We start from the raw sequence: 27,446 nt of genomic DNA, 5'->3' as shown, positions 1-27,446 counted from the left end.
TGCACTTCAAAGTGGAGGTAAGGTAGAAGCGGCATGTGTATGTGTGTGTGTGTGTGTGTGTGTGTGTGTGTGTGTGTGTGTGTGTGTGTGTGTGTGTGTGTGTGTGTGTGTGAGTTTGTTTCAGCTGAGGATATTACCTCATAGAGGGTAAACTGTGATTGAAGAGGTCCGACAGAGGTCTCTCTCCCTCTGACTCCATTACTCGCCTCTTATCTGGACAGATTTTCTGTTCGGGTTCAGAGGGGAAGTTTTGACAGCCAGGCTTTACAACCCCCTCTCCGCTCTGTCGCTGGCGTCAGAGACAGAGAGAGAGAGAGAGAGAGAGAGAGAGAGAGAGAGAGAGAGAGAGAGAGAGAGAGAATGGTGACTTCATCCCGTCTGTTAACCAACCCTCCTCTTTCCCCCTCCTTTTTTTCAGTTTCCTTTTTTTTAAATTTTCTCTTCTCGAAGCACAGGCAGGCAGCATGCCAGTTTTCATCTTGCTGCGGTCCCTGCTTATCAGGCTCTTCAGTAGCAGACTGGCAAGCTCAGTGGCACGGTTCCTCAGGAGAAGCCTCTCTACCGGCGCTGCCCACCTTGGCACGGCGCTGCGTCACGTCTGGGACCGCATTCGATCCCAGGAGTCCAAGGAAGCCGTCCTGGGCTGTGTGCTGTGCATTCTCAACATGCACAAGAAGGTGGAGAACTGAGCTCTCCCTCCACTTTCTGCTCAGCCCTCCACTTGCCTGTTGAGCAGAGACCGGACAAGCAGAGCTGGTTTGTGTGGAGAGTGTACAAAGGGATGTCACAAGACTTTCTTTCTTTTTTTAAATTCCCATTTGGACAATATTTTGTTTTTTCTCACCTGGACACTGCCAGCAATGTCTGAAAGCATTGTGAGGAAGGTCCAGCCCTTCACCATTGGGACCAGGCTGTCAGTGCCAAAATGCCAGGACTTTACACAGAGTTATCTGCAGAGCCAGAGTCTGGATAACTGCACTCTACAACACAACCTGAACTCGCTCTACCTCAGTCGGTCCCAGGTCTGCGCGCACGGCCCCTGTCTCGTCTCGCCCATCGCCAAGCAGGTAGCACCCGTGAGGCACAAGCGGGAGGACATGGCGGCTGAGGACGACCTGAACCAGAACGTGGCCTCTCCCTCCGCCGTCTCCAGGTCCATCAAGAAGATCACAATCTCTGGGAGTAAAGACACATCAGAGAACAAGGTGTCACAGCTTTCCATCACAGGGACCACATCTGAAAACAACAATAACAACAACAATGTCAGCAGCACATCAGATCCACATCTGCCCAGGATTGTGGGAGTGAGCTGTGAGAATAAGCCCAGTTCTCACTTCAAGGTACAAGACACACTTTACTAATGTAAATATGCCAAAATATTAACCAAGGAAATAATACATTACCAGGTGGGATTTCTTTCAATGTTGCAGTATAATGAAAAGGCAATTTTACGAAATAAAGAAGAAAATATATTTATACATATCTTCAAATATATGTGTAACATTAATTATATAATCTTTGTGATAACTTTCAACAGTTTTCACTTCAAACAAAGACATTAACCTCAAACTCAGCATGAAAAAGACATTTTGTATGTATGTTTTTCAACATACAGTACAATTTAGCAGTGTATGTGCTAAAAACGACCAAAAACACACTGTTTGGTAATTTAATGATAAAATATTTTCAGAAACATTGGTTTATGACATTGTTTTACAAATGCAACTTATCCCAACAGAACGTGATCGACATATATTTGCTTTATCATAAATATTATTTTTGCCTTCCACTATCTCTGTCGTCCTGTCCAGCTTGTTCAATTTATTTACGGCTTATTTTCAGCACTACCACCTGCTTATTTTTTGTTTTTTTCCGCTTAATATTTTAGGTTTTACTCAGAAACGACAGCAGCGATGACCTTCAGCCCACGCAGGGACAAACCAGGGGGAAACTGAACGGAGAGAAACCCGTCCAGGTAGCGTTAAGATGCTAACGTTGGCTAACTGCTATATGACAAACAGCTAGCTTCAGTAAAAATGACTTTGTGTGTTTTTATCTCGGTAAATAGAAGTTGAATGAAAAAAGCCTAAGACTGTCATATTAAGCCTAAAATATATACCTTTTTTTACAATGAGTGTTTAGTTTTTGAGATTTGTGCTATTTTTTCCCAACTTTATTCAGACTGCGTTTGTTCTGCTGTGAGACAGTGCGGTCTTTATAACGTTAGCTCGCTGTGAAATTGATCTCTTGGAGTTAAGGAAGTGAAGTCATGTGCTCTGTTCACCAAACTTAACCAGTTTATTATGTTATACATTTGGAGCGAAGTCACACAGAGGTGGAAAACCAGTTAAGTTGTGAGAGCTGCGTGTCTTTGAACGCCACACAAACAGCCTGTTGTGTCCTCTTGTTTAATAACTGCAATGTATTAAAGGAGGAAAAAATAGCACATATATTGTAGGATATTGTTTAAAGTCAATGGGCTGTTGGATTTGGCCTGTTTCTCATTGAAGTCATCGGTGTGTGTTGTGGATGAAGTGCTCTGTTACAGCAGACCGTGCAGAGGCAGGGCTCACTGGAAAACATGAGGTCAGGGAAGATGTTAACAAAAGAAAAGGCTTGCTGAAGTCCTCCTGGAGGCTGCTTATAATAACACACTGGCACAGCAATGGCCTCATTTCCCCTTTTAGGACAAAAAAACAAACGACAGCACTCATCGCCTCTTATTCTGTAACCACAACAATACTTTGCTGTTCCTCCTTCTCATGTGTTATTCATGCAAATACCTGAAAAATGGTCATAATTACACGAGAGGCGGTGGTGGTGCTTTTACCTGTTCAGGTATGATCTACCAAAAGTCCTTTTTAAGGTGATATGTTTACATATTATAAGGCTGACAGCAAAAAAAAAAAACATCCAAGGATCTGCCCATTCCTGCTTCCTTCATGTGCCCAGATGTTTCCTGATTGGAGAGCAGCGGGAATGCTCGACTGGTGCCAGTCGTGTTTCATTTCATCTCACGTAGTGCTGACAGTAGGCCTTTGTTAAGAGGGACCTTGGGTGTCAGACAAGTTTATAATGTCTCTGGATGGTAAAAAGGAAGTTTTATCAGAGGCAAGCATCATCTGGTGTTCAGGTTTTATTGGATTATTGTTACAGTCAAAATGCCATCGTGCTTTCAACACTGTTGTCGTTTTGTTGTGCGCTCACACAGATCTCAGTGCCTGAATCGCAGCAGAAAGAGCCCCAAAGAAGAGAAAGTCATCCGCACATACAGAATGGAGCGTCTGCAGCAGTTATGTCCCAGAGTGACTGCTTCACTCAGCGCAACTCGCTCTTCAACAAGGAAGCACTGCAGGTAAGATGTAAGATGGTAAGATGTTTGTCATGGTCAGCCTGCGGGTTTATCGCATGCAGCGTTGGTTTGAACTGCACAGCTCCCTTTGAGGAGGGTGCACTTTTCCACTCCACTCTTCCAGAATATGCAGATGGAGATGTCTTAAACCCTTTTAAATTAAACCAGAGTAACTTATCTCTCATCTCCTCTGATGTAAAAGAAAAAGAATGCTCATCAAAAGTAGCTGGAATCTGAAAAGCAATAAGTTGCACTGCTGAGATGTAATCAGAATGGAAGGGCCCTGCGAGGAGCACAAAATATGTACTGGTTCTTATTTTGTCCCGAGAACTGTGTGTGAGCTGTGTTCGGCTGAGGGAAGCGAGGGAGGGGAAACCGCCACAAGTGAAGCAATTACTTCGCGATGAGATCATTGTTTGGCTCCATCTCTTCACGCCTATGGCCCGCAGAGACTCAGCCAAGCAGCACAACTGGCTGTTATCTCATTGCTGCGTCCACCCCAGTGTACAGGGACATTTTTCTGCGAGTTCGGCCGACGGACATTTTGTCCACCAGTTGGCTTCGTCGCCAGCCGTTATACCATCCAGTGATAGGCTGTTGACTTCCAGTCATCAGAAATTAATTTAGGATGTGTCAGCTGCAGGAAACATATGATGTATGTGTGTGTTGAAAACAGGCCCTGTAGCACGTCGTTAATGTTAACAAGCTTCGCATCCCCTTTGCTCTTAAGTGGAGTTTGCATTTCTTTTGCTTTTGGAGGAAACAGCCTTGTGTATTTGAACTGTATTTGAGAGGACTTTAAACAACCAGAGCTTTCGGTACCTGGGGAGCTGCTTGTTTTACAGGGATTTGGTTTACCGCTGTTGCTGATGAAAATGTGTTATTTCAGTATTACATCGCTGTCGAAATGGAAGTGAGTTTTCCAGAGAGGGACTTTTAAAGGCCCCTAGTGTTTCAAGCTGGGAGAGCAAAGCAGGTCACCACATGGAGAAGCACAGCGCCCGCTGAGGGCCATCTGTCTCCGAGGCTGCTCTGCAAAACATCTCGCCTTTCACCGTCTCCTTCTCATGACAGAGAAAGTCGAGAATCCTCCGCTCACGCAGTCTTTTCGGGGGCCGAGTTGCATAGAGGGGCTGGAAATGTGGCATGTTGGTAAACAGTTTATAAAGTGTAAAGATGTGTGCACTTATTTTCCAGTTAAGATGCTAAAATTGGGTTCCTTTGAAGCCTGTAGTAACGAAAAGCAACAGTGAAAATGGCTGGTTTCTGATTACAGATTATCATCAACAAACATGGAGTTTATTTCTAAATCTGGTCCATGTTGACTGCAGCCATGTTTCCCTGTGTGGCCATAAATTTCTCACAAAAGAATCAGAAGCGGTGATACAATCTGAACTGCCTGCATTGGCAGTCTATTCTTTGTGGCCAGACTGAGGCCTTACTGTACATTTTGATAAACAGACAATTGTTGTGGAGAGTGGACAGGAAAAAAACAATTCATGAATCATGGACTTCCTGTATGAGGTCATTATAAAGCCATGGGAGCCAGTGTGAGGAGATAGGGGGCAGGCCTGTTTTGTCAAGCTCTTTTCCTTCTGTTCAACACAGGGGGGGGGGGGGGGGGGGAAGTGACATCACATTTGAATCTGGAGCAAAGAGTTGTTTAGAGGCCGTGGTCTTGATGTTTTATTGATCCAAAAAGGCTGACTCTAGAGTGTATTATTCATCGTCGTCGTGCTAAATCCCTTGGGAAATAACTACTCACTTGTGTGCTTAACTGTTAGTTGACATTCTACACAATAGCAACACTGTGGAAAATAAAGCATCAATTGTGTGACTCGCTTGGGATCCGTCTGAGAAGCGGAAGAACCGGAGTTGATTCATTAATCCGTTCAATTATTGTGACTTCACTTGGGCGGGTCACTCACTTCCACACTGAGTTCTTTGCAGAAAACAAACATGTTGTACTTTCCAACACTTTCTGACTTTGGCCACCTGGCTCCCAAGTTTCTCACTCCCGACAGATGTTGCCAGAAAAGGCAGCTCTGCAAGACAAAGCCTGATGCGACGGAGCCCATGGCCCTCGCCAAGAGAAACTTCTGCTCTGCATAACATGACATCGGAGAACAAAGGGCTGCTCTTGATGTGTCTGAAGCTGCGTGTTACTCCGAGTCAGGGAAGAAAATGTGGCCTGTTTGCTCCCCTCATGAGCAGAAATATGACTGTGTTTACCACTGTGTCAAGCGTCCTGGTACACAGTCCACGTCTCACAACCAGATGAGCCTCAGTTGTGAAAGCTCCAGATATGAATCTCATAGAAAATGCTGCAAAAAGGAATCATTTTGTACATGTTTCCATGAGTAATGTTGATCCATACAAATATATCCACAAATATAACATTTATACATGCAAGAATGAAGCCATCCTCTGCCATGTTACCAAACTATATCATTTATATCATCTCAAAGCTGATACATTCTCCCATTTACCTTTAAAATAAAAGGGCAATATCATCGAACAGCTGAATCAGGTCTATTAACAGACTGGTCTATTAACTGGTTGACGATGACGTGCACAGCATGGAGCACATCCTAAACATTTGTGTCTGTTGGTGATGAAGGCAGAGGCGTGGATCAAAGGCAAGCTGCAGGATTTGAAGGATGGATGTAACGTTCAGCGCTGCCCCCTGCAGGACTGGGAGGAAGCCTCGCAGACGCTTCAAAGAGACCTCAAAGACTTTGAGAACACCCTAATTCAACTCAACCAGGTGAGGAAAAGAACCGACACGGGAACGGACTCAAACTGAAATATTACCAAGTTGCCAGAGCGAGCGCTTCACAGCAACCCACACTCAAACTGAGATGTTTATTTAAACTTTTTTGACAGGTAATGGAGATCTGAATGCAAAGCTTGGCCTCGTAGGTATTTCCAGTAGACCAGAGAGAAAAGCAGACTTTCAGTGTTCCAGACGTCTCTGTCAAGCCAGTTTATACTTTCTCGCTCAGGGGAAAATGTTTGGAAATGGTACATTGCTGATAATTAACCTCCACCCAGAACCGGGAGACTTTTTCAAGGGTATATCCAAGAAATAAATGGCAGTTTTCCAACATCTGTGAAGCCTACTGGCACATAAGCAATGACTCCGACTCGGTCACTTCCCTCTGTTAGTCTGGCGGCTCTGTCTGAGCTACACCTAAAATGAAGCATTGACTTTCTGTTTCCCAAGATGGGTGAGCAGTTGATCTGCAAGCTGAACCCCACCTCTGATCTGGTGAAGAAGCAGCTCAGCCAGCTCAGGGATCAGTGGCAGACCCTGAAACAGACGGCTGCAAACCAGACGAGGGCCCTGGGTGGAGCCAAGAACCTGCAGGAGTTCAACAAAAAGGTGGACAAGCTGGAGGCGTGGATTAAACAGAAGGTAAAGAAAAACCTTCCTGTCCTTTTCTGTTGTGTAGAAGTGGATTTAAATGCAATGAATCATTTCTTCAGAGTCACAGTTCAACTTTGTGAAGTATTGACTAGAAGCATTTTTCAATGATATTGGTTGTTTTTCATCAATTTGAGCAGTTTGGGATTTTGATTTATTGCAATGCATGTTGCTTGCATTTTCTACTGATTCACTATTGTGAGATGAGTACTTATTATTTGTATTCTAATGCCCCTTCAATTGAATTTCACAGATATTTCACCCTTTTTAATTTTAATAATTCTGATTCTGATTCTAATTTTGACCACCTCCTCAAATCTCTTCCCCTCCTTTCCCCATTTATCTGAACACAAATGCAATGAAGCTCTCCGACTGTAACAGCTAAAACCAAAAAACAGTTGACCCAGAGGCAGATACGACTGGACACGCAGCTCTGATCAACAGTCGTCCGAGATAATTGGTGCAAAAGAACTGCATTTGCTAATACAGGAAATTAGCTCAGTATCCTGAAGGCGTGTCTTGTTTGTGTATATTCACCGGTGTAAAACATCTGCCCATCATTATCAAAAAGCAATCTGCGTTTTAGGTCTGTGTTTATCTTTCTGTTCATGTCTGCCACAAGGGAACTAATGATTGATAATGGAGTGGTGGGAATGTAATGGAGGATGTTGCTTATGAAGTCTATAAAACATCCATCCCCAGAGGAGACTGCATTCTCCATTTAGTTCCACTCATCCTTTTCTCTGTGCATTAGTACCAAGTCCTCACCTCATGCTGAAGGCTGTTTCTGCTCTGCATCTTGGTAGCAGGGCTGATGTGGTTTCATCCTGGTGCCTCTGAAAAGAACTAATGGGGGCTATAAACGCAGACTTTTATGTGTGCCAGCAGGAAGAGGAGCAGTCTCTGCTGAACGTCCTGGGGGGAAATGTTGACAAAATGCAGCTGACCAGGAGAATTTTAGACCTGAAGCAGGTGAGTGTCGTAATGGAACAATTAAAGAGACATTAATAATTAACAGAACATTGATTTTTTTTAAAAGAAGAAAAACCGTTATACAACATTGAAGTAAAAAATATCCACATTCCCATATGTTAATATAGTTTATAATCCAATTCTGGTTTCCCAGTCATTTATCCATGGCTGACTGTTATTTGTCTCCCACGGTGTGTATGGCAAAGACAGCTGAGGTTGGATTGTGTTCCCCTGTTTCCCTGCAGGACGAGCAGCTATACAGAAACCTCCACGAGGAGATCAACCACTTGGCTTTAAAGCTGGAGAAACAAGGGAAGACAGACGTCAAAAACATCTCCAGCAAGAGGAAACACATCAACAAAATGTACACCTCAAATGTCCCTCAAGTTGAAGTGGTGTGCTGAACGAAACATCTTGCGTCTATAGAGAGAAGACTGATTTGTGTGTCGTCTTCTCCGCGTAGGTGGCTGAAGGTCCAGTCTCATCTGAAAAACCAACATGAAAATCTTCAGCTGGCACTGGAGGTGTCCTCTTTCTACCAACAGGCCGATAATACCGTGTTTGCTATTAATAACATGGTACAATTCCCCGGCAGCTTCATGTGTTTTTTTTTTCTTCTTCTAATTAGATCTGAGGTTCACGTTTCGCTCACATTTACTGACACATACCATCTCTTTCAGTGGAAAAGCATATCTGCGTCCAAAGAGCTGGACAGCTGTGGAGATCGAGAAATACGCGACATCGCCAGTCAAATCATGGTGGGAATCTGTTTATTTATTTTACATTTAAAGCAGCACTGCATCATCAGATGCTGACGGTGTGTTGCAGAGGCCTTCTCTACCTAACCTGCAGGCCTGTGTGTGGTAGATGCTCGATGTGAGCGTGTCCCAGGTGTCTAATCTCCATCCTGCCCTGGCTGCCGGCGTCGCACAGAAACAGAGCGAGGTGAAGGACTGCTGGGCGCTTCTTCAGAAGGTTTTCAGGTGAGACAGCAGCCCAAGCACACCGCCGACAACTTTGGTGGCCCCTGGGAGTACATGGGCCATTTCACCCGGTAATTGGTCCTCCACAGGTTTCCACTGAGCTGGAACTGTCATTTTCTGTTATTACTCTTCTGGTACCCGACATAAAAAGCCTTTTTCCATTTGACGTTTGTATAAAGGTTTTCTCCCTCGCTCTTGATTAGCCTTGTTGAATTTGGGTTTGCTTCAGTGAAACATTATAAGCAAAGTCAAGGACCGGTCTGTCTGGATGTCTGGAGACCAACCACCACTCAGAGCATCACTCACCACCCACTGCTTTAGTTTGTAATGTTCGGTTCTCTGCACTGCTTTGGAATTTGACCATGTGTTTGATTACTGTGCTCGGTGAATAATGTCTTGACACTGATTCAAGTTGGCAAAGCCGTCTGTTCTCTTTCTCACTATTAAAATCGTGCCGTCAATGCCGTGAGTAGTCTGCTGAATCTGAGATATAACACGTTTACAAGAATATTTTGTTATTTTTATTGCATTTGTAAAATAAATGTATCGTTGCTTTAATAGCCTTCAGTTAGAGTCCAGAGTTTTACATCATTAGACTCTTTTTAGACCATCAGAACCGATATCTACTTAATGAGTACACATATAAATGCTGTGGTAAAATGGGAACCGAGTATTTATATACTGATTATGCACTGCGGCCCATACTGACTTATTCACATTTGTTGCGGCCTTGCTGCATGCATAGTGAAACGTGGCATTCTTTGGAATAATGTCCGAAATTTAAAAGGTCATCAAATTTCAACACTTTGTTCTGAAAGGTGCTGTATAAATTAAGTTTATTATTATTATTATTATTATTGAAATGATTGTGAGATATCCTCCGGGGACCATGAGTATTCATGCCAGATTTAATTTCAGTCCGTCCAGCAGTTTTCATCTTTCCATGTTCTACTGGATTAAGGTGCTGGACTGGCCAATGGATAACAATGCAATCCTTATACCTGGACAAAGAAGATGAAACACTTTCCATTTGTATGAAGATGAATACGGTCAGGAGTAACTCTGGGCCACAGTTCTGACATCCATCTCCAACATCTCCTGCTTTCCAAAACATTTCTCCGGCTGAGAGCCTCTCATGTCAGCGGGCTATCTTTAGATCCAAACGTTACATCATCTCGTCTGTCTTATCAGCTGTGTTTCATAGCTATTCATACCAAATAACACAAACACTGGTGGAAAACTTCAGAGCCATAATTGGAGCTCTGCTGTCAGTAACCACAGTAACCTCCCACTCTGCTCCTCCTGCAGGACTGACAGGACCGCACTCCCTCCCACTGGCTCCGCTTTCACCAGGGAAGATGCCGACCCCCTGACACCAGCCCGAGAACCCCAGTGCAGCGTGGGAACGGAGACGCAAAGGATCATGGGAAAGGAGGTGAAGGAGGAGCAGAATCGTCTGAAAGGCTGCGTGGTAAGTAGCTTTCGGTATTTCGTTCTATTACAGGAGAAACCACACTGCGGCTCTGGAGAGAACAGCGCCATCAGCCCCTTCGAGTCCCACGACATCTGTGGCTGCAGAAAGTGACGCACTTTGTCCTTTGGGTTGAAAAATAGCTGATTTACTATTTAAGCAGGATTCTTTTCCGAAATAACAGTGTTTTTATGGTCTGTCAGATGTGCTGTATAGAGCAGTGGCTTCCAGTCTTGGCACCCAACAACCTGCTGGTTTTCCATCCTACCAGCTAGTTAGTTGCACTTAATAACATCATGTGAGGTACGAGTTGTGAGGAAGCATGTGGATTCCTCAGACACGACATTCCTCATCTTGGAGGCCTGTACCAGCACTTTATTGAACACGTGGGCGCTCCTATAGTAACCCCACTGCTCCTAAAGCTACGAGGAAACACTGTCGGCGTCCTTTAGAAGTCTATCCAGAAACCTAAGTGTGCGGTAGAGAAGACTTCACTCTTTCCATTCTCCTTGTGGTTCTGGTTCCTTTTATTTCCCTGCTCATGTTTTTAGGCTCTAACTGACTGGCCCCGCAGCCTCGCCACCTGTGACGAGGAAACCTTCACGCCAGCAGGCAGGCGCTGAGCTCGTTGCCTTTATTGCACTGGGAGTCACCTGGGTGCTCCGTCTGTCAGAGCCCCTCTTGTTACTCTTTATGGAAGGACTAATAACACACCCCGAACAAAACCCCCGAGCCCAAACGGCCACAAGTTGAACAGTAAAAGTAATTTGTCAGATACTTTACTTTGACTCCGGCCCGCGGGTGTGCTGCATTGCCTACAGAATTTTTTTAAATGACGAGATGCAGCTGCACCGGTTAGTGGGCCGATAGTGACTCTGAGGCATTTGCATAATGTGCTGGTAGACAGTACTTTCAGTGGTTCTGCAGACATGCTGACGTACACACTTCTCTTTCTGCCAGTCTCTCCTTCTCTGGTGCAATTTGACTCGATTAAAAGAAGTAACGGCAAATGTTTTTATTGTCTGCATGCGTATGGGTACATGCATGACAAACTATACGTCCGTGTCTGTGTCAGCAGTAGTATGGCCTCTAGTCGCTGGAGGTAAACATGGCTGTCGTCTGTTTCTCGGACTAATTCTAGCCAGATGCCGGGGCTGCAGACCAGATGGGATTGGTGCTAAGTGATAGTTCCTGGCTGACATCACTTCATAGCACGTTGCAGAAAGACACGCGGGGGAGATCGGTAGAGAACAGATAAGAATCAACAGCACCAAGACAGGGAGAAGAATGCTGAAATAGGAGATGATTGCATGAGGTCTCACAACTCAGAATACCACTGAGAATGACAGCGAGTCATTGAACGACAATGTTTTTTGGCTGTGGCTGACATCATTATTTTTCATACGGATGTTGAGTGCGTGAGTTGTTTAGAGTGGAAGCCACTGTGAAGGGTGAAGGACAGAAGCAGATATCTGGGGAAGAGACGTCATCGATGGTTATCGGCCCTGTCAAATGAATCAAATGAAATCAAATGAAATCAAGCTCAGACCGGCCTATAAAATGACTGGCATGTTAGTAAATGATGTTAGACCTCTTTAAATTACGGCATCTCTCGCATCATTTTGGAGGCGACACTTCTCTCCAGCACTCGGACTCACTTCTTCTGTAAGCCCAGTCAGAAAATAACATCGGTCAAATCAAAGCTACTCCATAAAACACCATTATTAATGACCGTTTTGTGCTTTTTGGCCGCCGTGTAGAGTCAACGCTTTAAGTGAAAGCATTGACAGATGCATATTTGCCTTGCTGATTGTTGCAGAGGCCTTACTTGTGTCAGCACTGTTTTTACTGGCATATGAAAAATACATTATGTTATATGGAATAATTAACACAGCTCGGTCTGCATTATTCATACAGTTAGGCATGGAAATGTCAGCATAAGAGAATGTTTTCCTGAATCCACAGTTCATTTCATTGTTTCATATTTGGGCCAGCCAGTGTTGGTGAGCAACAAACCTTACTTGTAAAGTTCTTTTTAAAACCTTGGTTGGTGCTTTGCAGTTTTAAATGATACACAGTTAGAAACCACATACTTTAAATGTAATGAAAAGAGAGAAAACACAACACACTTTTGAATAACTTCTGTTGGACCCTGTTGCAGCACAACGTTTGAGATGTTTGCAGTGGACTGCTGTCGGTAACGAGACCAACCGTCATCCCACTGTGTTCTCTGTAACGGTCCAGGTCCATGCAGCTCGCATTGGAAACCCTGCTGCAGAGTCCTTTGGCCAACCTTTAAAGCACTCCGATTATTATTATTATTAAAAGGGGCTGAGTGGCCGTTGACGTCTTTAACTTATTTCTGCACATAGACAAGGTCTACAGCGCATGCATTGACCTCGCTACAAACTCCACTGCATAGTTCTAAACAGAGTAAAGAGCGAACAGCCCATGGAAATCTGTATCTAAGGCTGAAAAAACACTGCTGCTGTATTTAATGGCAGTTGGGGATAGGGGATTTTAAAAATGGCTCATATTTCCAACTGCGTCGGCTGGTTTTAGTCACCAAAGTGGTCCACCACATGTTGGCAACCATGTTTGACCTAATGTGTTCATTCATGAAGCAATTATAACATATTTAAGCGTTTTTATATTGTGACGCTGTTAAACAGACACAGCTTGTATCTTTAGGCTGTTTCCCGGAGAGGAGCCAACCTTTTGTAAGAGAGCTTGCTTTGTGTCGTTTACAGGAGAGGCTTTTCTTTGATCTGGGCAGCTGTCCACGTTGTCCGGCCTCCAGCCGCATTGTAACATTCACATTAGTAACAGATGAGCTCCAGCAACGCCTCATTGTCTTGTGACTGCTCCCAGTATCCAATCCTCCGTTTGAGATGTTTATGCATCCAGTCAACATTTATTGGAAGGGGCGACTGACTAAAGCAAAACACAGAACGTCACTCACATGTCGTGTTGTTGCTCTCTTTTTTTTTTTTCCTACGGAGACTTTGACTCTTTTGTCCACAGAGTACTGTTGAATGGGGGATCGGGAGGAGAACACAAAGCCAGGAGCAGCCGCCAGCGAACCACACCTCTTCACCCACGGGAGACGGCCCTCCCTGTGTCAATGATGTCATCGTCAGACGTCAATTGAAGGGGGAAAGGTGACATTTCGGCCCGGCTTCTACTTCCCCCTCTCTCTCTCTCTCTGCCACTTATATAATGAGAGGTCTTCATGTAAGTCATAATTGGAATCACATGTCTGTGTTTTCTTTGCAGCAGCAGGAAGCCCAGAGCAGAGCCCAAGCTTGCCGCCGCCCCGCGAGGCCACCCACAGCTTCACACGCAGCTCCAGAAGTTCACTGTGTCTGCCAACAAGGTGACCCGACCTCTTTCACGCCAGAAGTCACCTTTCAACACCGTCTCCATGCTTTGTTCAAACAAAAATGGTTCATCTTAAATGAAATCGTGTGACCTCACCCTCAGTGTTTATCGCTATAACACCCTTGTCTTGTAACCGGCCACAGACATTATGTCACATGTTTTAAATGAGACAAAGCCGTCATGCATTTCAGCTGTGACTGTGCACTGGCCGGTGTGAGGAACATTCCTTGGATCGTGGTCACTGTGCTTCCTGTGGCATCTCTCTCTCCTGTTCTTCCGTTATTCAAATTCCTCTTTTAATCTGTTTGTCTCTTCCCCCTGTTCGCTCCCCTTTCCATCGCAGACGTTGTCCTGGCTGAAAGACAACGTGTCCATGGCCACACAGGTGTGTTCAATAGCCAGCTTCGAGGGGCTGGAGGCGGCCAGGAGGTGTCAACACGCTCTGGAGCAAGAAATTCTCACCAACAGGGCCAGGATAGAGGTGGTCAAGCGGGTAAGCCAAGGCACACTGTCGTATTCACAGTTTGTCTTCAAACATACGCACTGGATGAATGCCTTGAATGAAAATATCTCCCACATTTTGCCAACTGGGCACCTCGACAGGCCTGGTTTGTGTATGAATCAAATAACGAGCTGACATTTCATCTTTGGTTGCCCCAAGCTTCAGTTTAGGTTGATATTTCGCAATGTGAATTCCAGTCCTTCGTCGTCACATGCTCTCATCGGCCTAACGCTCCATCAACAGGAGGGCCACGGGCTGGTCCGCGCTCAGCACGCGGGCAGCGCCAAGATAGAGGAGTTCCTCGGCCAGCTGGAAGTCCTGTGGGAGGAGCTGCGGAGGAGGCACCAGAGGAACGCAGTGTTTCTGCAGGCCTCAGAGGAGTTGGGTTTTCGGGTAATGTTCATAAAATATCTCACAACAGGCACTCCTCTTGAGTCATACCCCGCCTTCTACTTACCTCTGAATTTATAGGGGAAATGTATGGTTATGACAAGATGATTCTGGATCAGTTCTCCCATTGGGAGAAGCTTTCTGCTGGCCCTCAGCCTGGGCTGTTCACGCACACTCATTTACTTTCATCTGCATCATCTTAATTGGAAGAGTCTGCAAGGGATATTCCCCAAAATGTATGAGGGGGTAATCCAAGTAATCCAAGGGATATAAATCGCGCTGCCATATAATTTGATTATGGGATGGAAAGAGGCTGCAAATCCCCCCAGATTGATGACTTAGTTGAGTCTTTTATTACAAAAGATGTAGTTCAGAGCATGGTCTGCTTCCATTAGGAAAACCTATTATTATTGTTTTCTTTGTGCAGTCCATCACCTCTGGTTGTTTTGGCAGTGCACCAAAATCTCTTGGAAATGACTGCAGCAGGACTTCTTCCTCGTTAGCCTCTCTGCTTCTGTACTGTGCAGGTTGTGAAAGTGCTCCAGGCCCTGGGCAGTGTGGAGGCCTGGCTGGAGTCCGTGGAGCTTTCCATGAAGGAATCTGCTCTCGCTGGTGACCCCGAGACGATGAGCATGGCCGAGAGGGCGAGCTGTCTGCTGGAGAAAGAGGTGGCAGCCCGCGGCCCGGAGCTCAGCGCTCTGAGGCGGGAGGTGGAGCGTCTCCACAGCCACAGTCACCCACACACGGGAGGCCTGCCAGCGCGCATGGAGGAGGTGGAAAGAAAGTGAGTTTGTCAGAGGAGGAGGGTGGAGAGGGCCGGGTTAGCTCCCTGATGTCTGTCATCGCGGAGGACGCGCGGTTATGGATCCGAACAATCACACTCTGGTGGTTTCGCTCGACACTGTGGTCAGGAAATGAAGAGGGGATTTTGTCAGCGTTTCCAAGAGGTCGCAGGTTTGGGCTTGCCATGTCTGCAATCCAACATGGAAGAGGTTATTCATGAAAATCCCCATTTCTTATTTAAGATAAACAACCATAAACCACAAAAAAAAAAAAATATATATATATATATATAGCCATAGAACTTCTATGCTGCCTTTTTTTTGTCCAAGTTGGCAGAAACGAAATACTCTCCATGCGCTCATTCTTTGCCAGGCTCGAGTTTATTCATCCGTGATTCATACAGCACTTAGCGAGGTCTACCCCCCCCCCCCCCTCAGTCCTGACGTGCACTTCACCCACAGCTTGTCAGTGTGTGTCAGAGTCACCTGCTCCGTGTTTGCAAGAGGACGCTTCTCACTCCCTAGTTGCCCGTGAAGTCGGCTGCTTCGCTGGACGTACCTACCTGTGTCCATAAACACAAGATCAGACAAGTTGACCAAAGAAAATAAAGAAAGGCAACGGGCCCAGTTTAAATGTTTCCATAGGTGGGGGTGTTAGATGGGGAAGGGATGGACACTGGTGTAGGTGGAGGCTCCCACTGAGCAGCTGTGAGACACTTGGGATGATGTCATTATTTAACACTGCATACAAGCAACTTAAGGCTCATTTATCCTCGAAAAAATACCCTTTGAAATTGCTCCTTTTACCATCTCAAACATAAACTCTGCACGGACAGGGCACCTTCATGCTCTGAAGTACAGGAAATGTTTATGTGACACGTGATATATGATTACACAAACAGCACTCTTGCTTGCGGCCTCTGTAGTGTGGTTCTGCTGAAGGATGCAGGTTTGTTCTGTACATATGCGGATTAGAGTTGAGGTGTGGCCGGTCATTAATACATTGCTGCTGGATGTGTGTGTGTGTGTGTGTGTGTGTGTCTCCCAGGTACCATCGTGTCCAAAGTGCCCTGACCCAGCAGAACTCAGAGCTGCAGGACACACGAATGCTGACAGAGTTCCTGGAGCGCGTGGAGCTGGAGGAGAGCCAGGAGCTCAGCGGCAGTCAGTACAGTCTGGGCCAGGTGAGACACCAAGAGCGGCATTTAAAGGGTCATTTCACCTAAATTAAAACTCTCTTGACCTAATGGTTTGGTTTTGAGATATTTCGTATGTGAGCTGCCACCAACCCAATACAATCATGGGGAATGGAATTTTAAGGAGTGATGAATGTCTAAAAACACAAACACAAACTCCCTGTGTGGCTCGATACCGCATGTGAAAAAATGTTGCAGATCGTTTTGAATGATTTTGGACCCGACTGAAAACAACGCTCTCTCTCTCTCTCTCTCTCTCTCGCTCTGTAACTAACAGCCTCTTCACAGTGAGATTTCCTCAGCTCCTACATTGCTGGGACTCCAAAGCAGTGGCGGTGGGGAGCCCCTGATAGAAAGCATGGGGGACCCTGTGGAGGAACTACGAGAGGCCGTGGAGATGCTGAATGACACCGTTAGGGAAAGAGGCCGGTCGCAGAGCCACGACCAGGCCATCCATGAGCTGCTGAGCAAGGTACGGAGACGGGAGACGGGTTACGTCAAACTATTGAGAGCTCCAGTTCATTAGATCCGATGGTTGCCGCAATGTTTGTTAAGTTGTTGTGATCTTAGACGGTGCTGAAGGTTTTGTTTTTTTAAGTCCCTCCACTTCTGTCACAAACAGCTGCACAAACCAATAGAGCCACATCTGGTTTCCTTTTGTCTGTGGCTATACGTACTTTAATCGGCCCCAAAACGAGCCACCACTCCCCCTCGCATCAGTGTTTTCGCGTTAATTCGATTTATTCTTGGTAAGAAAGCAGAACAATTGTCAAAATAGCACACACACACACACACACCCGGAAGGGACTCCATTTGGAAACACTAACTTGCAATGTGGCTCTGGTTGGAAAACAACAAACACACAGTCAAGGCATAATGACTTCATGACATCCTACGAGTGCTCATGATGACTTTGCGCCTCGCCAGCACGCCAGCCTGGCGGTGCACGTGGAGGAGTGCCTCTGCCGCAGCAAGGCGCTGGGCCTGGACATCCTGGAGAAGGAAACAGACATGGCCGTCCAGTGTGAGCCAGACCGCTGCGGCCTCGAGGCTCTGCAGGACGAGCAGGACCACCTGGAGGTGAGAGGAGGACGGCGTAAACATTCTAAATGATTCACTGGTGCTAATACGATCCAGTACTCCAATCCATTGACTTTGAATTATTGATCTTTGCTCTCTGTAGTGAAAAAGGGGAAGCCCCCCCCCCTCTCTTTCTCGCACTAGCCTTTAAAACATTCTTCCACAGCCTGTTTCCTGTTGTGCCAGATTTTCTCACATGTAAAAAAAAAAAAGCCAGCCCACCCCGCTTTGTGCCGTGTTTGCGTTAATATGTAAACTGCACCATGCAATCACACACACACACACACACACACAGAGCGTGCAAAAGTTTATTATTCAAACGGGATATTTATTTACGCCTTGTGTGAATCATTGTTCTGCTCGCTCTCAAAGCGTGCGCGTGCGTTTGTGAGCAATTCTGGCGCGGCGTGTTCTCTGCGTCTGGGGGGGTCACGGGGGCTGGAGACGTGATGTTGGTAAAGTCCTGCGTGAGTCATTTTTTGGGCAGTGTTATGTTTATCACACGCACACACACAGCTGTCTGGACTCGATACCATTGAAGAGCAGAGATGACCTCATCCCCCCCCCCCCCTGAACTGAAATAACTGTGCCGTCAGCAGGCAGGCATCCACAACGCGGTGTTCTTGAGGCCCGCTGTAGCCGAGAAACGTTACGAAGCGTTACTCCCAGAGAACCCTCAGCGCTATTAATTACCGCCTCGTCAAGAGGAGGCAAAAAAGTGGTCAAGATGGCTAACTCGCTACAGCGTGGCAGCCCATATGCAGACCACATGTAGCCGAATGATATGCATAATGCTATGGGGGTGAGGTCATACTCATACATGCTGTTTGAGTGACACAGAGGCTGATGGGAGATGATAGGTCTTTGTTGTGATTCTCCACAGATTGACTATGAGGTCATCAGGGAGGAGGTAAAGGAGATGGAGAACCAGACGTCTCGCTTGGAGGTGCTGTGCCCAGAGAGAGTGCACATGCTCGGGGCAAAGATCCAGGCCATGATGGAGGGCTGGACAGAGCTGGGGAAGAGCGCGACGGAGAACAGGTCACATCTGCGAGAGTTTGTGCAGCTCCAGGACTTCTTCAGGAGCTACCTCGCCATGATGTAAGCAGGGCGCCGGGACGTCGTGACCCCTTTCTGCCAGACGTTCTTTGTGACAACATCTGCCCATTACGATGTGTTTTCAATGGGAAGAACAGGATGTTCTCGTTGTCATTCCCTGGTGTATAATTTAAGACGTGCGGAGGAGGTCAGCGCGCGTTTCCTGGGCCGAGTGTGACATGCCGATGAATGTCTGCTCTATCAGGGAGAGTCTGGTCATTCTCATGTTTTCTTGTCTTTTTTCCGAATGTATGGCTTTTCTCACAGCCCTGTTCCTTGTCTTCTCCGCCCCCCCTCCCCCCTCTCCTCTGAACAGCTCATGGACAGAAGACACCCGGTCGTGCATTTTCTCAGACGCCGCCTTGCATCTCGGGAGGGAGGGCCAGAGGCCGCTCGCCGCCGAGCTGGACATGCAGATCGAGCAAAAGTTTGACGAGTTTGACGAGCTGGCAGAGACGGGGAGGAATTTGTTAGACAAAGAACACCACCTCACACAGATGGTGAGCGCGACTGATGACTCACTGCGAACCCTTGAATATATTGTTGGTTTTTTCTTGATTTGTGTTTTTTTTACAAACCCTGAGTAATGTGTTTGCAGGTAAGAGAGCGCATGGAGGAACTGAGGAGTATGCTTGGGTGGATCTCGGTGCACTGGAGGGCTCAGAAACAACAGTGGCTTCACAAGAAGAGTAGACAGGAGCCTTCACAAGATAACATTTATTCTGAGGCCACAGCGTGCTCTCCATTGACAGAGGTAAAAAAGCAGAGAGGCGTTTATTGTAGGAACAGGCTGAGCTGTAAAAACAAAAAATAAAGCCCTTGAAAATCTAATCTTTTTTGTACAACGTCATTTTTTTACCCGTTGTGTAAACAACTTGTATTCGAGCCGGAAGTAGGACAGAAGTTTTTGGCATCCTCAGGATCATAAAAAACGTAATGAAACGATAAATCACGATAATCTAAATAATTTATAAGTCACAACATCCTAACAATCAGGGACTGAAAGATTAACAGGGCATTAACATGTTTCCTGCTGTTGAAAATATGAGTCGTATATATTCAGTACTTATTCATCAGTGTGAATACTTGTCAACTTATCTTTCCATGGCTTCCTACATAGAGTTTGGCCCCTGAGCTAGAAGCCCACCAGTCCCATCCGTCCCCATTTGTCACCGCCAATGACGACGAATTAAAGGCAGCAGCAGACGGCCGATCCTCATCGCTGCCGCGCAGACAAGCCGAGCAGCAGGAGGACAAGCAGTTCGAGGACGGGTATGAGGTGATGAACAGTATCGGACCGCAGGATGGCGAGGCCCCCTCCTCAAAGTCTCCCAAATCCTCCATTGTGGTCCTCAAAGAGCCAGGCAGCCCTTCTTTAGGGGGCACGGTCAACCTCATCCTGAGTTTTGGGGGACAGGGGGACAGCCAGGTTCAGGTGCTTGACCCGCCTGCCAGGACGGACGAGGTAATGGAGGAGACCTCAGAGCCCGTCCACAGGGTGAGAAACACACTCATTACTTCACATTTCTCCCTCGAAAGCACTGAAGGAAATGATATTTGTTGCTGTTTCCAAAAGGCCAATGCAGGGACACGGATTCTCTGTCATGGGATCTCCCTCCTTTGGCTATCTGCTGCTGTTCACTCCTCCCTCTCCTTTGGCCTTCATGTGTTACTTTTCCCTCCATTTTCTCCCTCAGCCCACTGTGCCTCAATCTTCTGCCACTAAAAGCTTTTGGAGGCGCTGCCAGGGGCTTTTGGAAAATACTTTTGGTAGTTTAAAGAGAAAGAGAACGATTTATCGGCAGAGTGCAAATGAGGTAAATTGCGTGGTGTGAACTGGCGCTGCATGCTGCCTCTCAAGGTGTGCTGGGACCGCATGCTGTGTGCAGTTGTTTTCTGGGGCGCAGCATGTTCCACTAACCCTCGTTACGATGTACAGCCGGTCCTCGGCTTCACTGGGCTGTTTGCTGGCCTGCAAGCCAGGCGTGAGCGTGAAGGGAAACGAGTCATGCCAGAGTGCTGTCATATTTACACTCACACCGTCTCCGAGAGTCACCGCGGCTGGAAAATGTACAGTGAATGTGAGAGAAGTGAGAAAAGATAACAAACCATTTCACTGTCAAAAGTCATAATTTCCTACTTAACTGCAGTCGTAAATGCAAATCCAAAACCAAATAAATTCTGTTTTCAATGAAGCACATTCCAACGGGATGGGAAAAGTGATTTTACAATCCATTTGTGAAAATACAGACGTAATGACAGAAGTGTTGTAATACCATAATATGATCTCCAATTAATGAACAAAAGTCTGTTCTGTTTTTAGAAGAAATGTAACTGTGTGTTTTCACAAGTTACTATAATACGTACAATTAACCAAAACCAAACACATAGTTTGATGCCAGCCCAAATAGTTATGTCAGTTCTTGTTAAAGGTATTGATCACTTTTCTGTAAATAAAAGTGGCATAAGAAACTGGATTTAAAAGAGTCAAACATGCCAGCCTTAAAAACAAGGATGTATCTCAGTAAGCTTTGGAAACAAATGTGTATCTTTTAGATCGTGGATGTGAATCCACCTCATCTGTCAGCAGTCACTTTGCCCTGTCAGCTTGTCTTGTGTAAACTCGGATAAATGGTTCAATTCCCAACTGAAAATCAGACAATGAATCAGAACTTTCCTCCGTCATCAGAACGTTTCTTTGGAGCTCAGCTGGTTGAATGAGCCGGGCTTTAACGCTGGAGAGCAGTGATGGCAGATACAGAATGAGGGTGATGAGTAAGGAGAGCACAGTCTCCTAAGAAGCCCTTCTCTTCTCCTTCTGTCATTTCACTGCGAGCTTGGTGCACATCTGGTCTTGTTCGGCTTCCTGCCGCTGTGCCTCCGGTTGTGTAAAATAAGTGACCTGCACCTTCACTTCCTATCAAAGTTGTGCTCCAAAAATGGGCCGGATTGCGTCCCAGACGCCAATACAGGCAGCATTCGACAAAGAACCGGTGCTGAACTTTTCAAGAAAGGCCCCCAGACTGCACACCGTGATTTATAGGGCTTCCACAGAAACAAGAGCTTAGTCACAGAGTTGAAAGGTCAAGCCATTACAGCTGCATATGACGGCATGTGCGGCCACATATGACTTTGATTAAGTCCCACAAGTGTGCGATTGCAATTGTTTCCGTGTTCTTTTGTCCTTTCATCTAATTTTCATGTCTTTCGTGTTTTTTAAAGATATATAAATTATACATTTGCATTGCTGTGTGAGGCTTGTACATTCCTGAATCCATTGTCTTCTTGGATGTGTGGGACGTGGAGGAAAAGAGGCTGTTTGTCTCCGAAAAGTAGCTAATGGTCTCAGTCAGGTTCGCTGTTGTCATTCATCTGTAACACAATAAAACAGCTCTTGTTCTCGCGGAGGGCTGCAGGGCTCCACGCATGAGTCTCTCTGAGGGTTAACTATTTGCGATGAAGCATTTACAGTCTCAACGACACGAGAGCTCCCCTAATATCCTTTTCTTTTCTTCTAGGTAAGTACCTACTTGCATGTCAAGGACAGCAACCTGGCTGTGGTCCCCGTGTACGAGAGTATCACCTTGCCCCGCCAAAAGAGCCGCTCTGCAGCCTCAGCCTCTCCTACTTTCTCGCTGGCCTCCTCCTCGCCACCTTCCACGGCGCCTGCGCCTCAGATGGCCAGCGTAGCCTTCCGCCCTTCGGCAGGGAGCGGCAGCAGCTCCATCTTCAGCAGCCTCAAGAGAATGGGCAAGAAGAGGAAGAGGAAGAGAGACGCTCGCAGACACACCATTCAGAAAATCATGGGAGTGGAGGAGCAAACGGAAGGGATGCCCCGTTATGACTGCGAGACGATCGCGTATGACACGCACACGTGGCCGCTGAAGGAGGGCAGAAGAAAGAAGAGTTCACAGAAGAGTGGGGATGGGGTCGAGGCTATGGCCTATATGAAGAATCCCCTGCTGAGGGACATCGACACAGAATGTGCCGGAGTGTACAGCATCATTCCGTATGCTGTCTCGGAGGAGACGACCACAAATCACGCGAGAGGCCACTGCAGATTCCTCTCTTTGGGCTCTGTGCTGAGCTTCGACCTACCAAAGGACATGACCCTCATCCCCAGCATTCAGGACATCATCACCATCGCCCCGCCGGAGTCCAAAAAAGGAGCGGGGACTGATCCGGACCCCCACTCCCAGAGACACACGGCCCTCAGCTCCTTCAAACAGACTCGACCCACTCCCGCCGCCACACACAGCTCAGCAGAGCTCAGTTTTCCCGAAACGAAAGATCTGCCTGATGTGAAAAAGATTTCCCAACCACAACCGCCTCTCTCCCCGGGAGGAGATGAGGATCAGACTGTGCCGTGTAACGGCCTGTGTAAAACCCAGCCCGGCCCGCACAGGTACGCAGAACAGGAGCGGGACAAAATGCCGTCAGAGGTTAGAACCGGTACAGCTGAAAGAGATGCCACCAGCCAGCATTCCCATTTCCCTATTTATGAGAACCAAGCCCAAAATGCAGCTGCACATAAACACGAATGCCCAAGTGTCCACACGCTCATCCGAGACCTAAATGGACACCAGTATCATAAACACGCACGACCCCAGGTCGTGCGTGAAGAGAGTCCTAGACTGCAGTGTCTGAGCCGAGCTTCTCATATGGTTGTGAATCTGAAGTCGACGGTGAGTGTTCGCCAGGACTCGGTGGACTCTGGAATCTCCACCTCCAGCAGCATCAAGCTTTGCACCGAGGCCCCGTGTCCAGAGAACCCGCAGCCCAAGGGCGTGGTGGGGAGGCTCGTGTCCTTTGAGGTGGGGGGTCTAGACTGCGCTAAAACGAAGGGGAACCCTTTAACATCAGCGGCTCCGTCAGCAGAGCTAGAAACAGAGCCCGTCCACCTCGACCGCCAGCAGTTCGAGGAGGAAGAGGAAGAACTGGAGGACATCTGGAACCGGACTACAAACTACAGACAGAGCATCTGCTCAGACATCATGTACCAGCCCAACCACGGACCCTCGGACCAATCCAGGGAGCCCCTCTCCCGCTCACCTTCGCCCAAGACCCCGGCTGTGCTCTACAGGAACCTGGTCACAGCCTCAGCACCCAACCTCCTGGTGGCAGAGTTTAAACTGCCCCCCTACCTTCAGAGCCTGCTGGGTTACGACAAGGAGCAGAGCCCCAAAGGGGCCACCGGAGACAGGAGGTCCTGGGCGGCCTTTCCTAACAGGGAACCAGCCGGCAAGACCTCAGTGGCTGTGAACGAGACGGCATCTGATCCAGTGAAGCTGCCAGATGTGGGGGACAATCAGAGATATATCTATCAATACAGAGAGGAGGAGGAGGAGGCAAAGGTGGGGGAGGAGGTGGAGGAGCATGCAGGTTCTTTGAAGGTGAGGTCAGCGTTTGAGATACTGCGATGTTGAAACCTTTGAGAATGGATCAGTTTACAGAAATTACAAAATTAAAACATATTCCTGCTGGCATGAAGGCATGGGGGTCATGTTTGGTTTCATTTGCTCAGGTTTTTGAGATATGTCTTTACAAGTACGATGGAAGGGATCAGAATGTTGTGTGTTGTGCTCACAGCAGTGAAAAACCTATAAAATCAGTAGTAGACACTGTGGTATCACATTTATACAGCGATTTCTGTAGTTGGACCGTAGTGTTTATCCCTGTTCTGGTTTTGATATTGAAGCATGAGCAACTCCTATTTCATCCTCAGGGATGACCGTGTGATCTTCTCTTTCTGAACAGGACCAATCAATGAGTCTACTGTCGGTTCACATGGGTTTGGATGGCGTCTGTCGGCAAAGAAAAGCCTCGCAAAGCCTGGACAACGCGGAGAAGCAGGAAGACTCCATGGCCACAGGAGGGCGCTGTATCAACCTGGTGAGAGTGACTTTTTTTTAGAAATGTGGCTCTTAAGATGAACCACAAAAGAGAGAAGTTTTTCTTTTTTGTCTTAACGTTGGTGTTAACTTAAACCCTCTCAGAGTGGAAAGCCAGAGCTGCAGTCTATGGAGGGGACGCTGGAGAGGAAGCACAAGCTGCAGCTGGGAGGAAAGAAAGTAAGAAAGGCTCCGCTTTCTGTGTAAGCCAGCGCGCGGTCAGCAAATGTAAAGCCCGCAGTCAGCAGCAGCACACACTCTTATCTTATTTTCACAGGCCGCCTCCAGAGGCTGGAGCTCCTACCATGCCGTCCTATACGGACACACCTTGTGCTTCTACCAGGACAGAAAGGATACACTGAGGGTAAGCAGAAAAACAACTACAACAATAAGAGCCCTAGAGAACAGAGATGATAAATAATTGAATTGGAGAAGTCAACAGTGATTCATCTGTGTTACGCTGCAGAGCTCCGCATGCGGCCTGCCGCTGAACCTCATGGGAGCCGAGTGTTCACCTGCACCAGAGTACGGCAAAAAACCCAACTGCTGTAGACTACGGTACAACTTCAATCGCCACTAAATCACAATGATGATGTGGCGCAGATGACGCAGACCGCTGTGTGTTCGACCGCTCAGGCTGAGGATGTAACTGGTGGTCTTTTCTTGGCCCTCAGGCTCCGCGACGGGTCCGAATACCTGCTCAATGCCTCCTCACGCTTCATGCTGAAGAAATGGATGATGAAAATACAAGCAAACACGGGTAAACATTGGATGTCAGAGCTAGTGTTTACTAATTCTGAACTGATCACAATGATTTGATTCATTTGGGTTGTTTTATGTCTTAAAAGGCCCGAGTGAGTCGGCGTCTTCGAGAGTCCCCGCTGATCAAGACCTCCCCATTTCCCTGTAAGATGTGACGGTTCCTCTCGATTTGAAAGGTTGCTTCCAATCTTTGCAGCGATGTTTTGTCATTAAAACGAAACGTTTCTCCTCCCCCACCTCCCAGAAAGCCCTTCCTCTGCTCCGGATGTCACGGCCTCGCCAAATGCCACTGCACCCCCCGCCGCGAGGTCACCTCCACGTTCCCCCGGCGCAAACCGCCGGGCCTCGCCCAACCCAAAGAGACATTTGTCCTCACCAGAGAGTTCGGTCACATGCCGCGGAGTCATTTGAGGAGTGTGGATGAGCGGTCGATCTCCTCAGATGCAGGCCGCCGTGGTAAGGCCGTCTGCTGTGTTGCACCAGCTCCACATTCACACGTGGCAATACAAGCCCCACCCTGTATTGTTGGCCAGTGACTAGCCCCCACCGAGCCACCGGTGGTCAGAGGATGCACTCTGTTTGCTCTTTCACTCTGGAGGTAACTGCTGAAAAAGGGAATTGGGGATTTCATTGAGCTCTGTAGTGTTTCAGACGTCTATCATTAGTCCCCCTCAGCCATGGGAGCAAATGGTGAAAGGCTGTTGCAGGCATAGTATGCTCCACTAGGGGGAGCTATGGTATCGTCTTACCACACACTTAAACAACTGGAGTATCACAGGAGCTCACATCTGTTACATCAGTAAAAGTTTCACTTTTTGTCCCTTGGTCTCTTCTGTTCTTAATATCTGCTTTTGATCATCTTTTGTCTCCCGCTAGATGATGATGATGATGATGAAGACAGTCTGAAGCAGACAGTGACTCACAGGCTGTCTGGAGCGTCCAGAGACAACACCTCCTCCTCCCCTCACTCCCCTATCTCCGGCAGCGAGGACTGGCTCGGCCACAAGCGTCGCTCCCACTCCTTCACGTCAGGTGAGTTGTGCGGTTATTAAACTCAATGATACATAATGTGTCCGAGGAATCATAAACAGATGTTTTTCAGTTGGCCTCTCTCTACTGTTTTCCCTCAGCGACGTTTCAGAGGATCAAACCCATGTTGCGCACGCCGGGAGGCGGAGGCCCGGAAAGAGGCTCCAACTACTGCGTGACTCTTGTGGTTGGAGACAAGTCATCAGGCGGGAGCAGCTCTGGGCCTCCGCTGCTGGCCGCTGCTGGATGGCAGCAGGACACCTGTCAGGATTCTGCTCTGAGGAGCTACACCAGCCTGCCGAGGCCACGCACCAAGTCCGTCTTCAAAAAGTTCTTCGGGAAAAGGGACATCTGAGTTCAAAAAAGAAAGAAGATTTAATAATAAAGGGGTTTTACAAATAGTTTCTAATGTGCAGTGCACATATTTGTTGAAAAGCAAAACAAGAAAACGCTACTACTGACTGTATTTATGATCTGAAGAGCTGCCACGGTTTTATTTTTTGATGTGTTTCATATGAATCACTTTCAGTCCTTCTGAGTGTTTCTACTGTGTGAGTGTGCACCGTGTAGTTTCCAGTGTGATTCTTTGAAAAACACGTTGGCGGTCGTATTTCATATTTCCTTTCATAGTTTTTGGATTGTTGAGTTATTGAGTGAACGGTTTCTGTGTAGAGAAGCCGGCCTGCTCAGTAGAGAATCAGTTTAGAAGCTGACTCAGTTATGGCCAAGCTTTGACAATATGTACAGCGTGTGGTGCACCAAAACATTTTCTTCCTTATAATAAAATAAGCAGTTTGATACTGCTTGAGCTTGTTTGATATTAACACTTTTTTTTTAAATACAAAATGTAGTAAAGACTATTCATAATAAAACATTAAAAACCAAATGATTTGATTCGGCTGTGATTATTCAATGAAGATATCCATTTTTAATAGAGTTGCGGTGAAAATGTCTGTTATTCAGGCTTTGTTCTCGTCTCTGGAGGCTTTGAAGAAAGGAGATTAGATGAAGAGCCAGATTAAAGGCCAGGCTAAGAACATCTTCACATCATTGGCCTTCTTTTTGCATGTGAAAAAGACATGATTCAAACAAATCCATAATCAACAGCATTTATGCTGATGAACCAGACA

General features: G+C 46.9%; 1 protein-coding gene across 8 annotated transcripts; it reads left to right on the top strand.

Moving 5' to 3' along the window:
• Window positions 1–711: 711 nt before the first annotated feature.
• Window positions 712–27,193, top strand: mymx (myomixer). 8 transcript variants are annotated; one of them, XM_079280784.1, is made up of 34 exons: window positions 712–1,340; window positions 1,889–1,975; window positions 3,212–3,355; window positions 5,973–6,119; window positions 6,579–6,770; window positions 7,668–7,751; window positions 7,997–8,115; window positions 8,215–8,329; window positions 8,432–8,509; window positions 8,619–8,734; window positions 10,043–10,205; window positions 13,230–13,366; window positions 13,482–13,581; window positions 13,930–14,079; window positions 14,332–14,481; window positions 15,006–15,262; window positions 16,309–16,444; window positions 16,734–16,928; window positions 17,384–17,536; window positions 18,420–18,637; window positions 18,951–19,134; window positions 19,233–19,388; window positions 19,755–20,132; window positions 20,332–20,451; window positions 22,153–24,027; window positions 24,392–24,526; window positions 24,631–24,705; window positions 24,803–24,889; window positions 24,992–25,083; window positions 25,200–25,285; window positions 25,374–25,431; window positions 25,532–25,743; window positions 26,164–26,319; window positions 26,418–27,193. In XM_079280784.1, exons 1-34 carry the CDS (start codon window positions 861–863, stop codon window positions 26,669–26,671), a joined length of 7,089 nt encoding a protein of 2,362 aa, XP_079136910.1. In that variant the 5' UTR covers window positions 712–860; the 3' UTR covers window positions 26,672–27,193. The 8 variants fall into 8 exon arrangements, with proteins under 8 accessions (XP_079136910.1, XP_079136911.1, XP_079136912.1 ...); XM_079280785.1 differs by having other exon boundaries at window positions 7,665–7,751; window positions 13,485–13,581; XM_079280786.1 differs by having other exon boundaries at window positions 7,665–7,751; window positions 22,153–23,988.
• The last annotated feature ends 253 nt before the right edge of the window (window positions 27,194–27,446 follow it).

The sequence above is a fragment of the Melanostigma gelatinosum genome (assembly GCF_949748355.1).
Source record: "Melanostigma gelatinosum genome assembly, chromosome: 12".
NCBI lineage: Eukaryota > Metazoa > Chordata > Actinopteri > Perciformes > Zoarcidae > Melanostigma > Melanostigma gelatinosum.
The sequence above is the reverse complement of the archived record's forward strand: the minus strand, read 5'-3'. Positions and strand labels throughout refer to the sequence as shown.

Coding starts and splice junctions, on each gene's coding strand:
- mymx (XM_079280783.1), top strand. CDS start 861: ATGTCTGAAAGCATTGTGAGGAAGGTCCAGCCCTTCACCATTGGGACC. Junction 8,735..10,042: donor CTTCTTCAGAAGGTTTTCAG/GTGAGACAGCAG, acceptor CTCCTCCTGCAG/GACTGACAGGACCGCACTCC. Junction 19,389..19,754: donor CGTGCTCTCCATTGACAGAG/GTAAAAAAGCAG, acceptor CTTCCTACATAG/AGTTTGGCCCCTGAGCTAGA.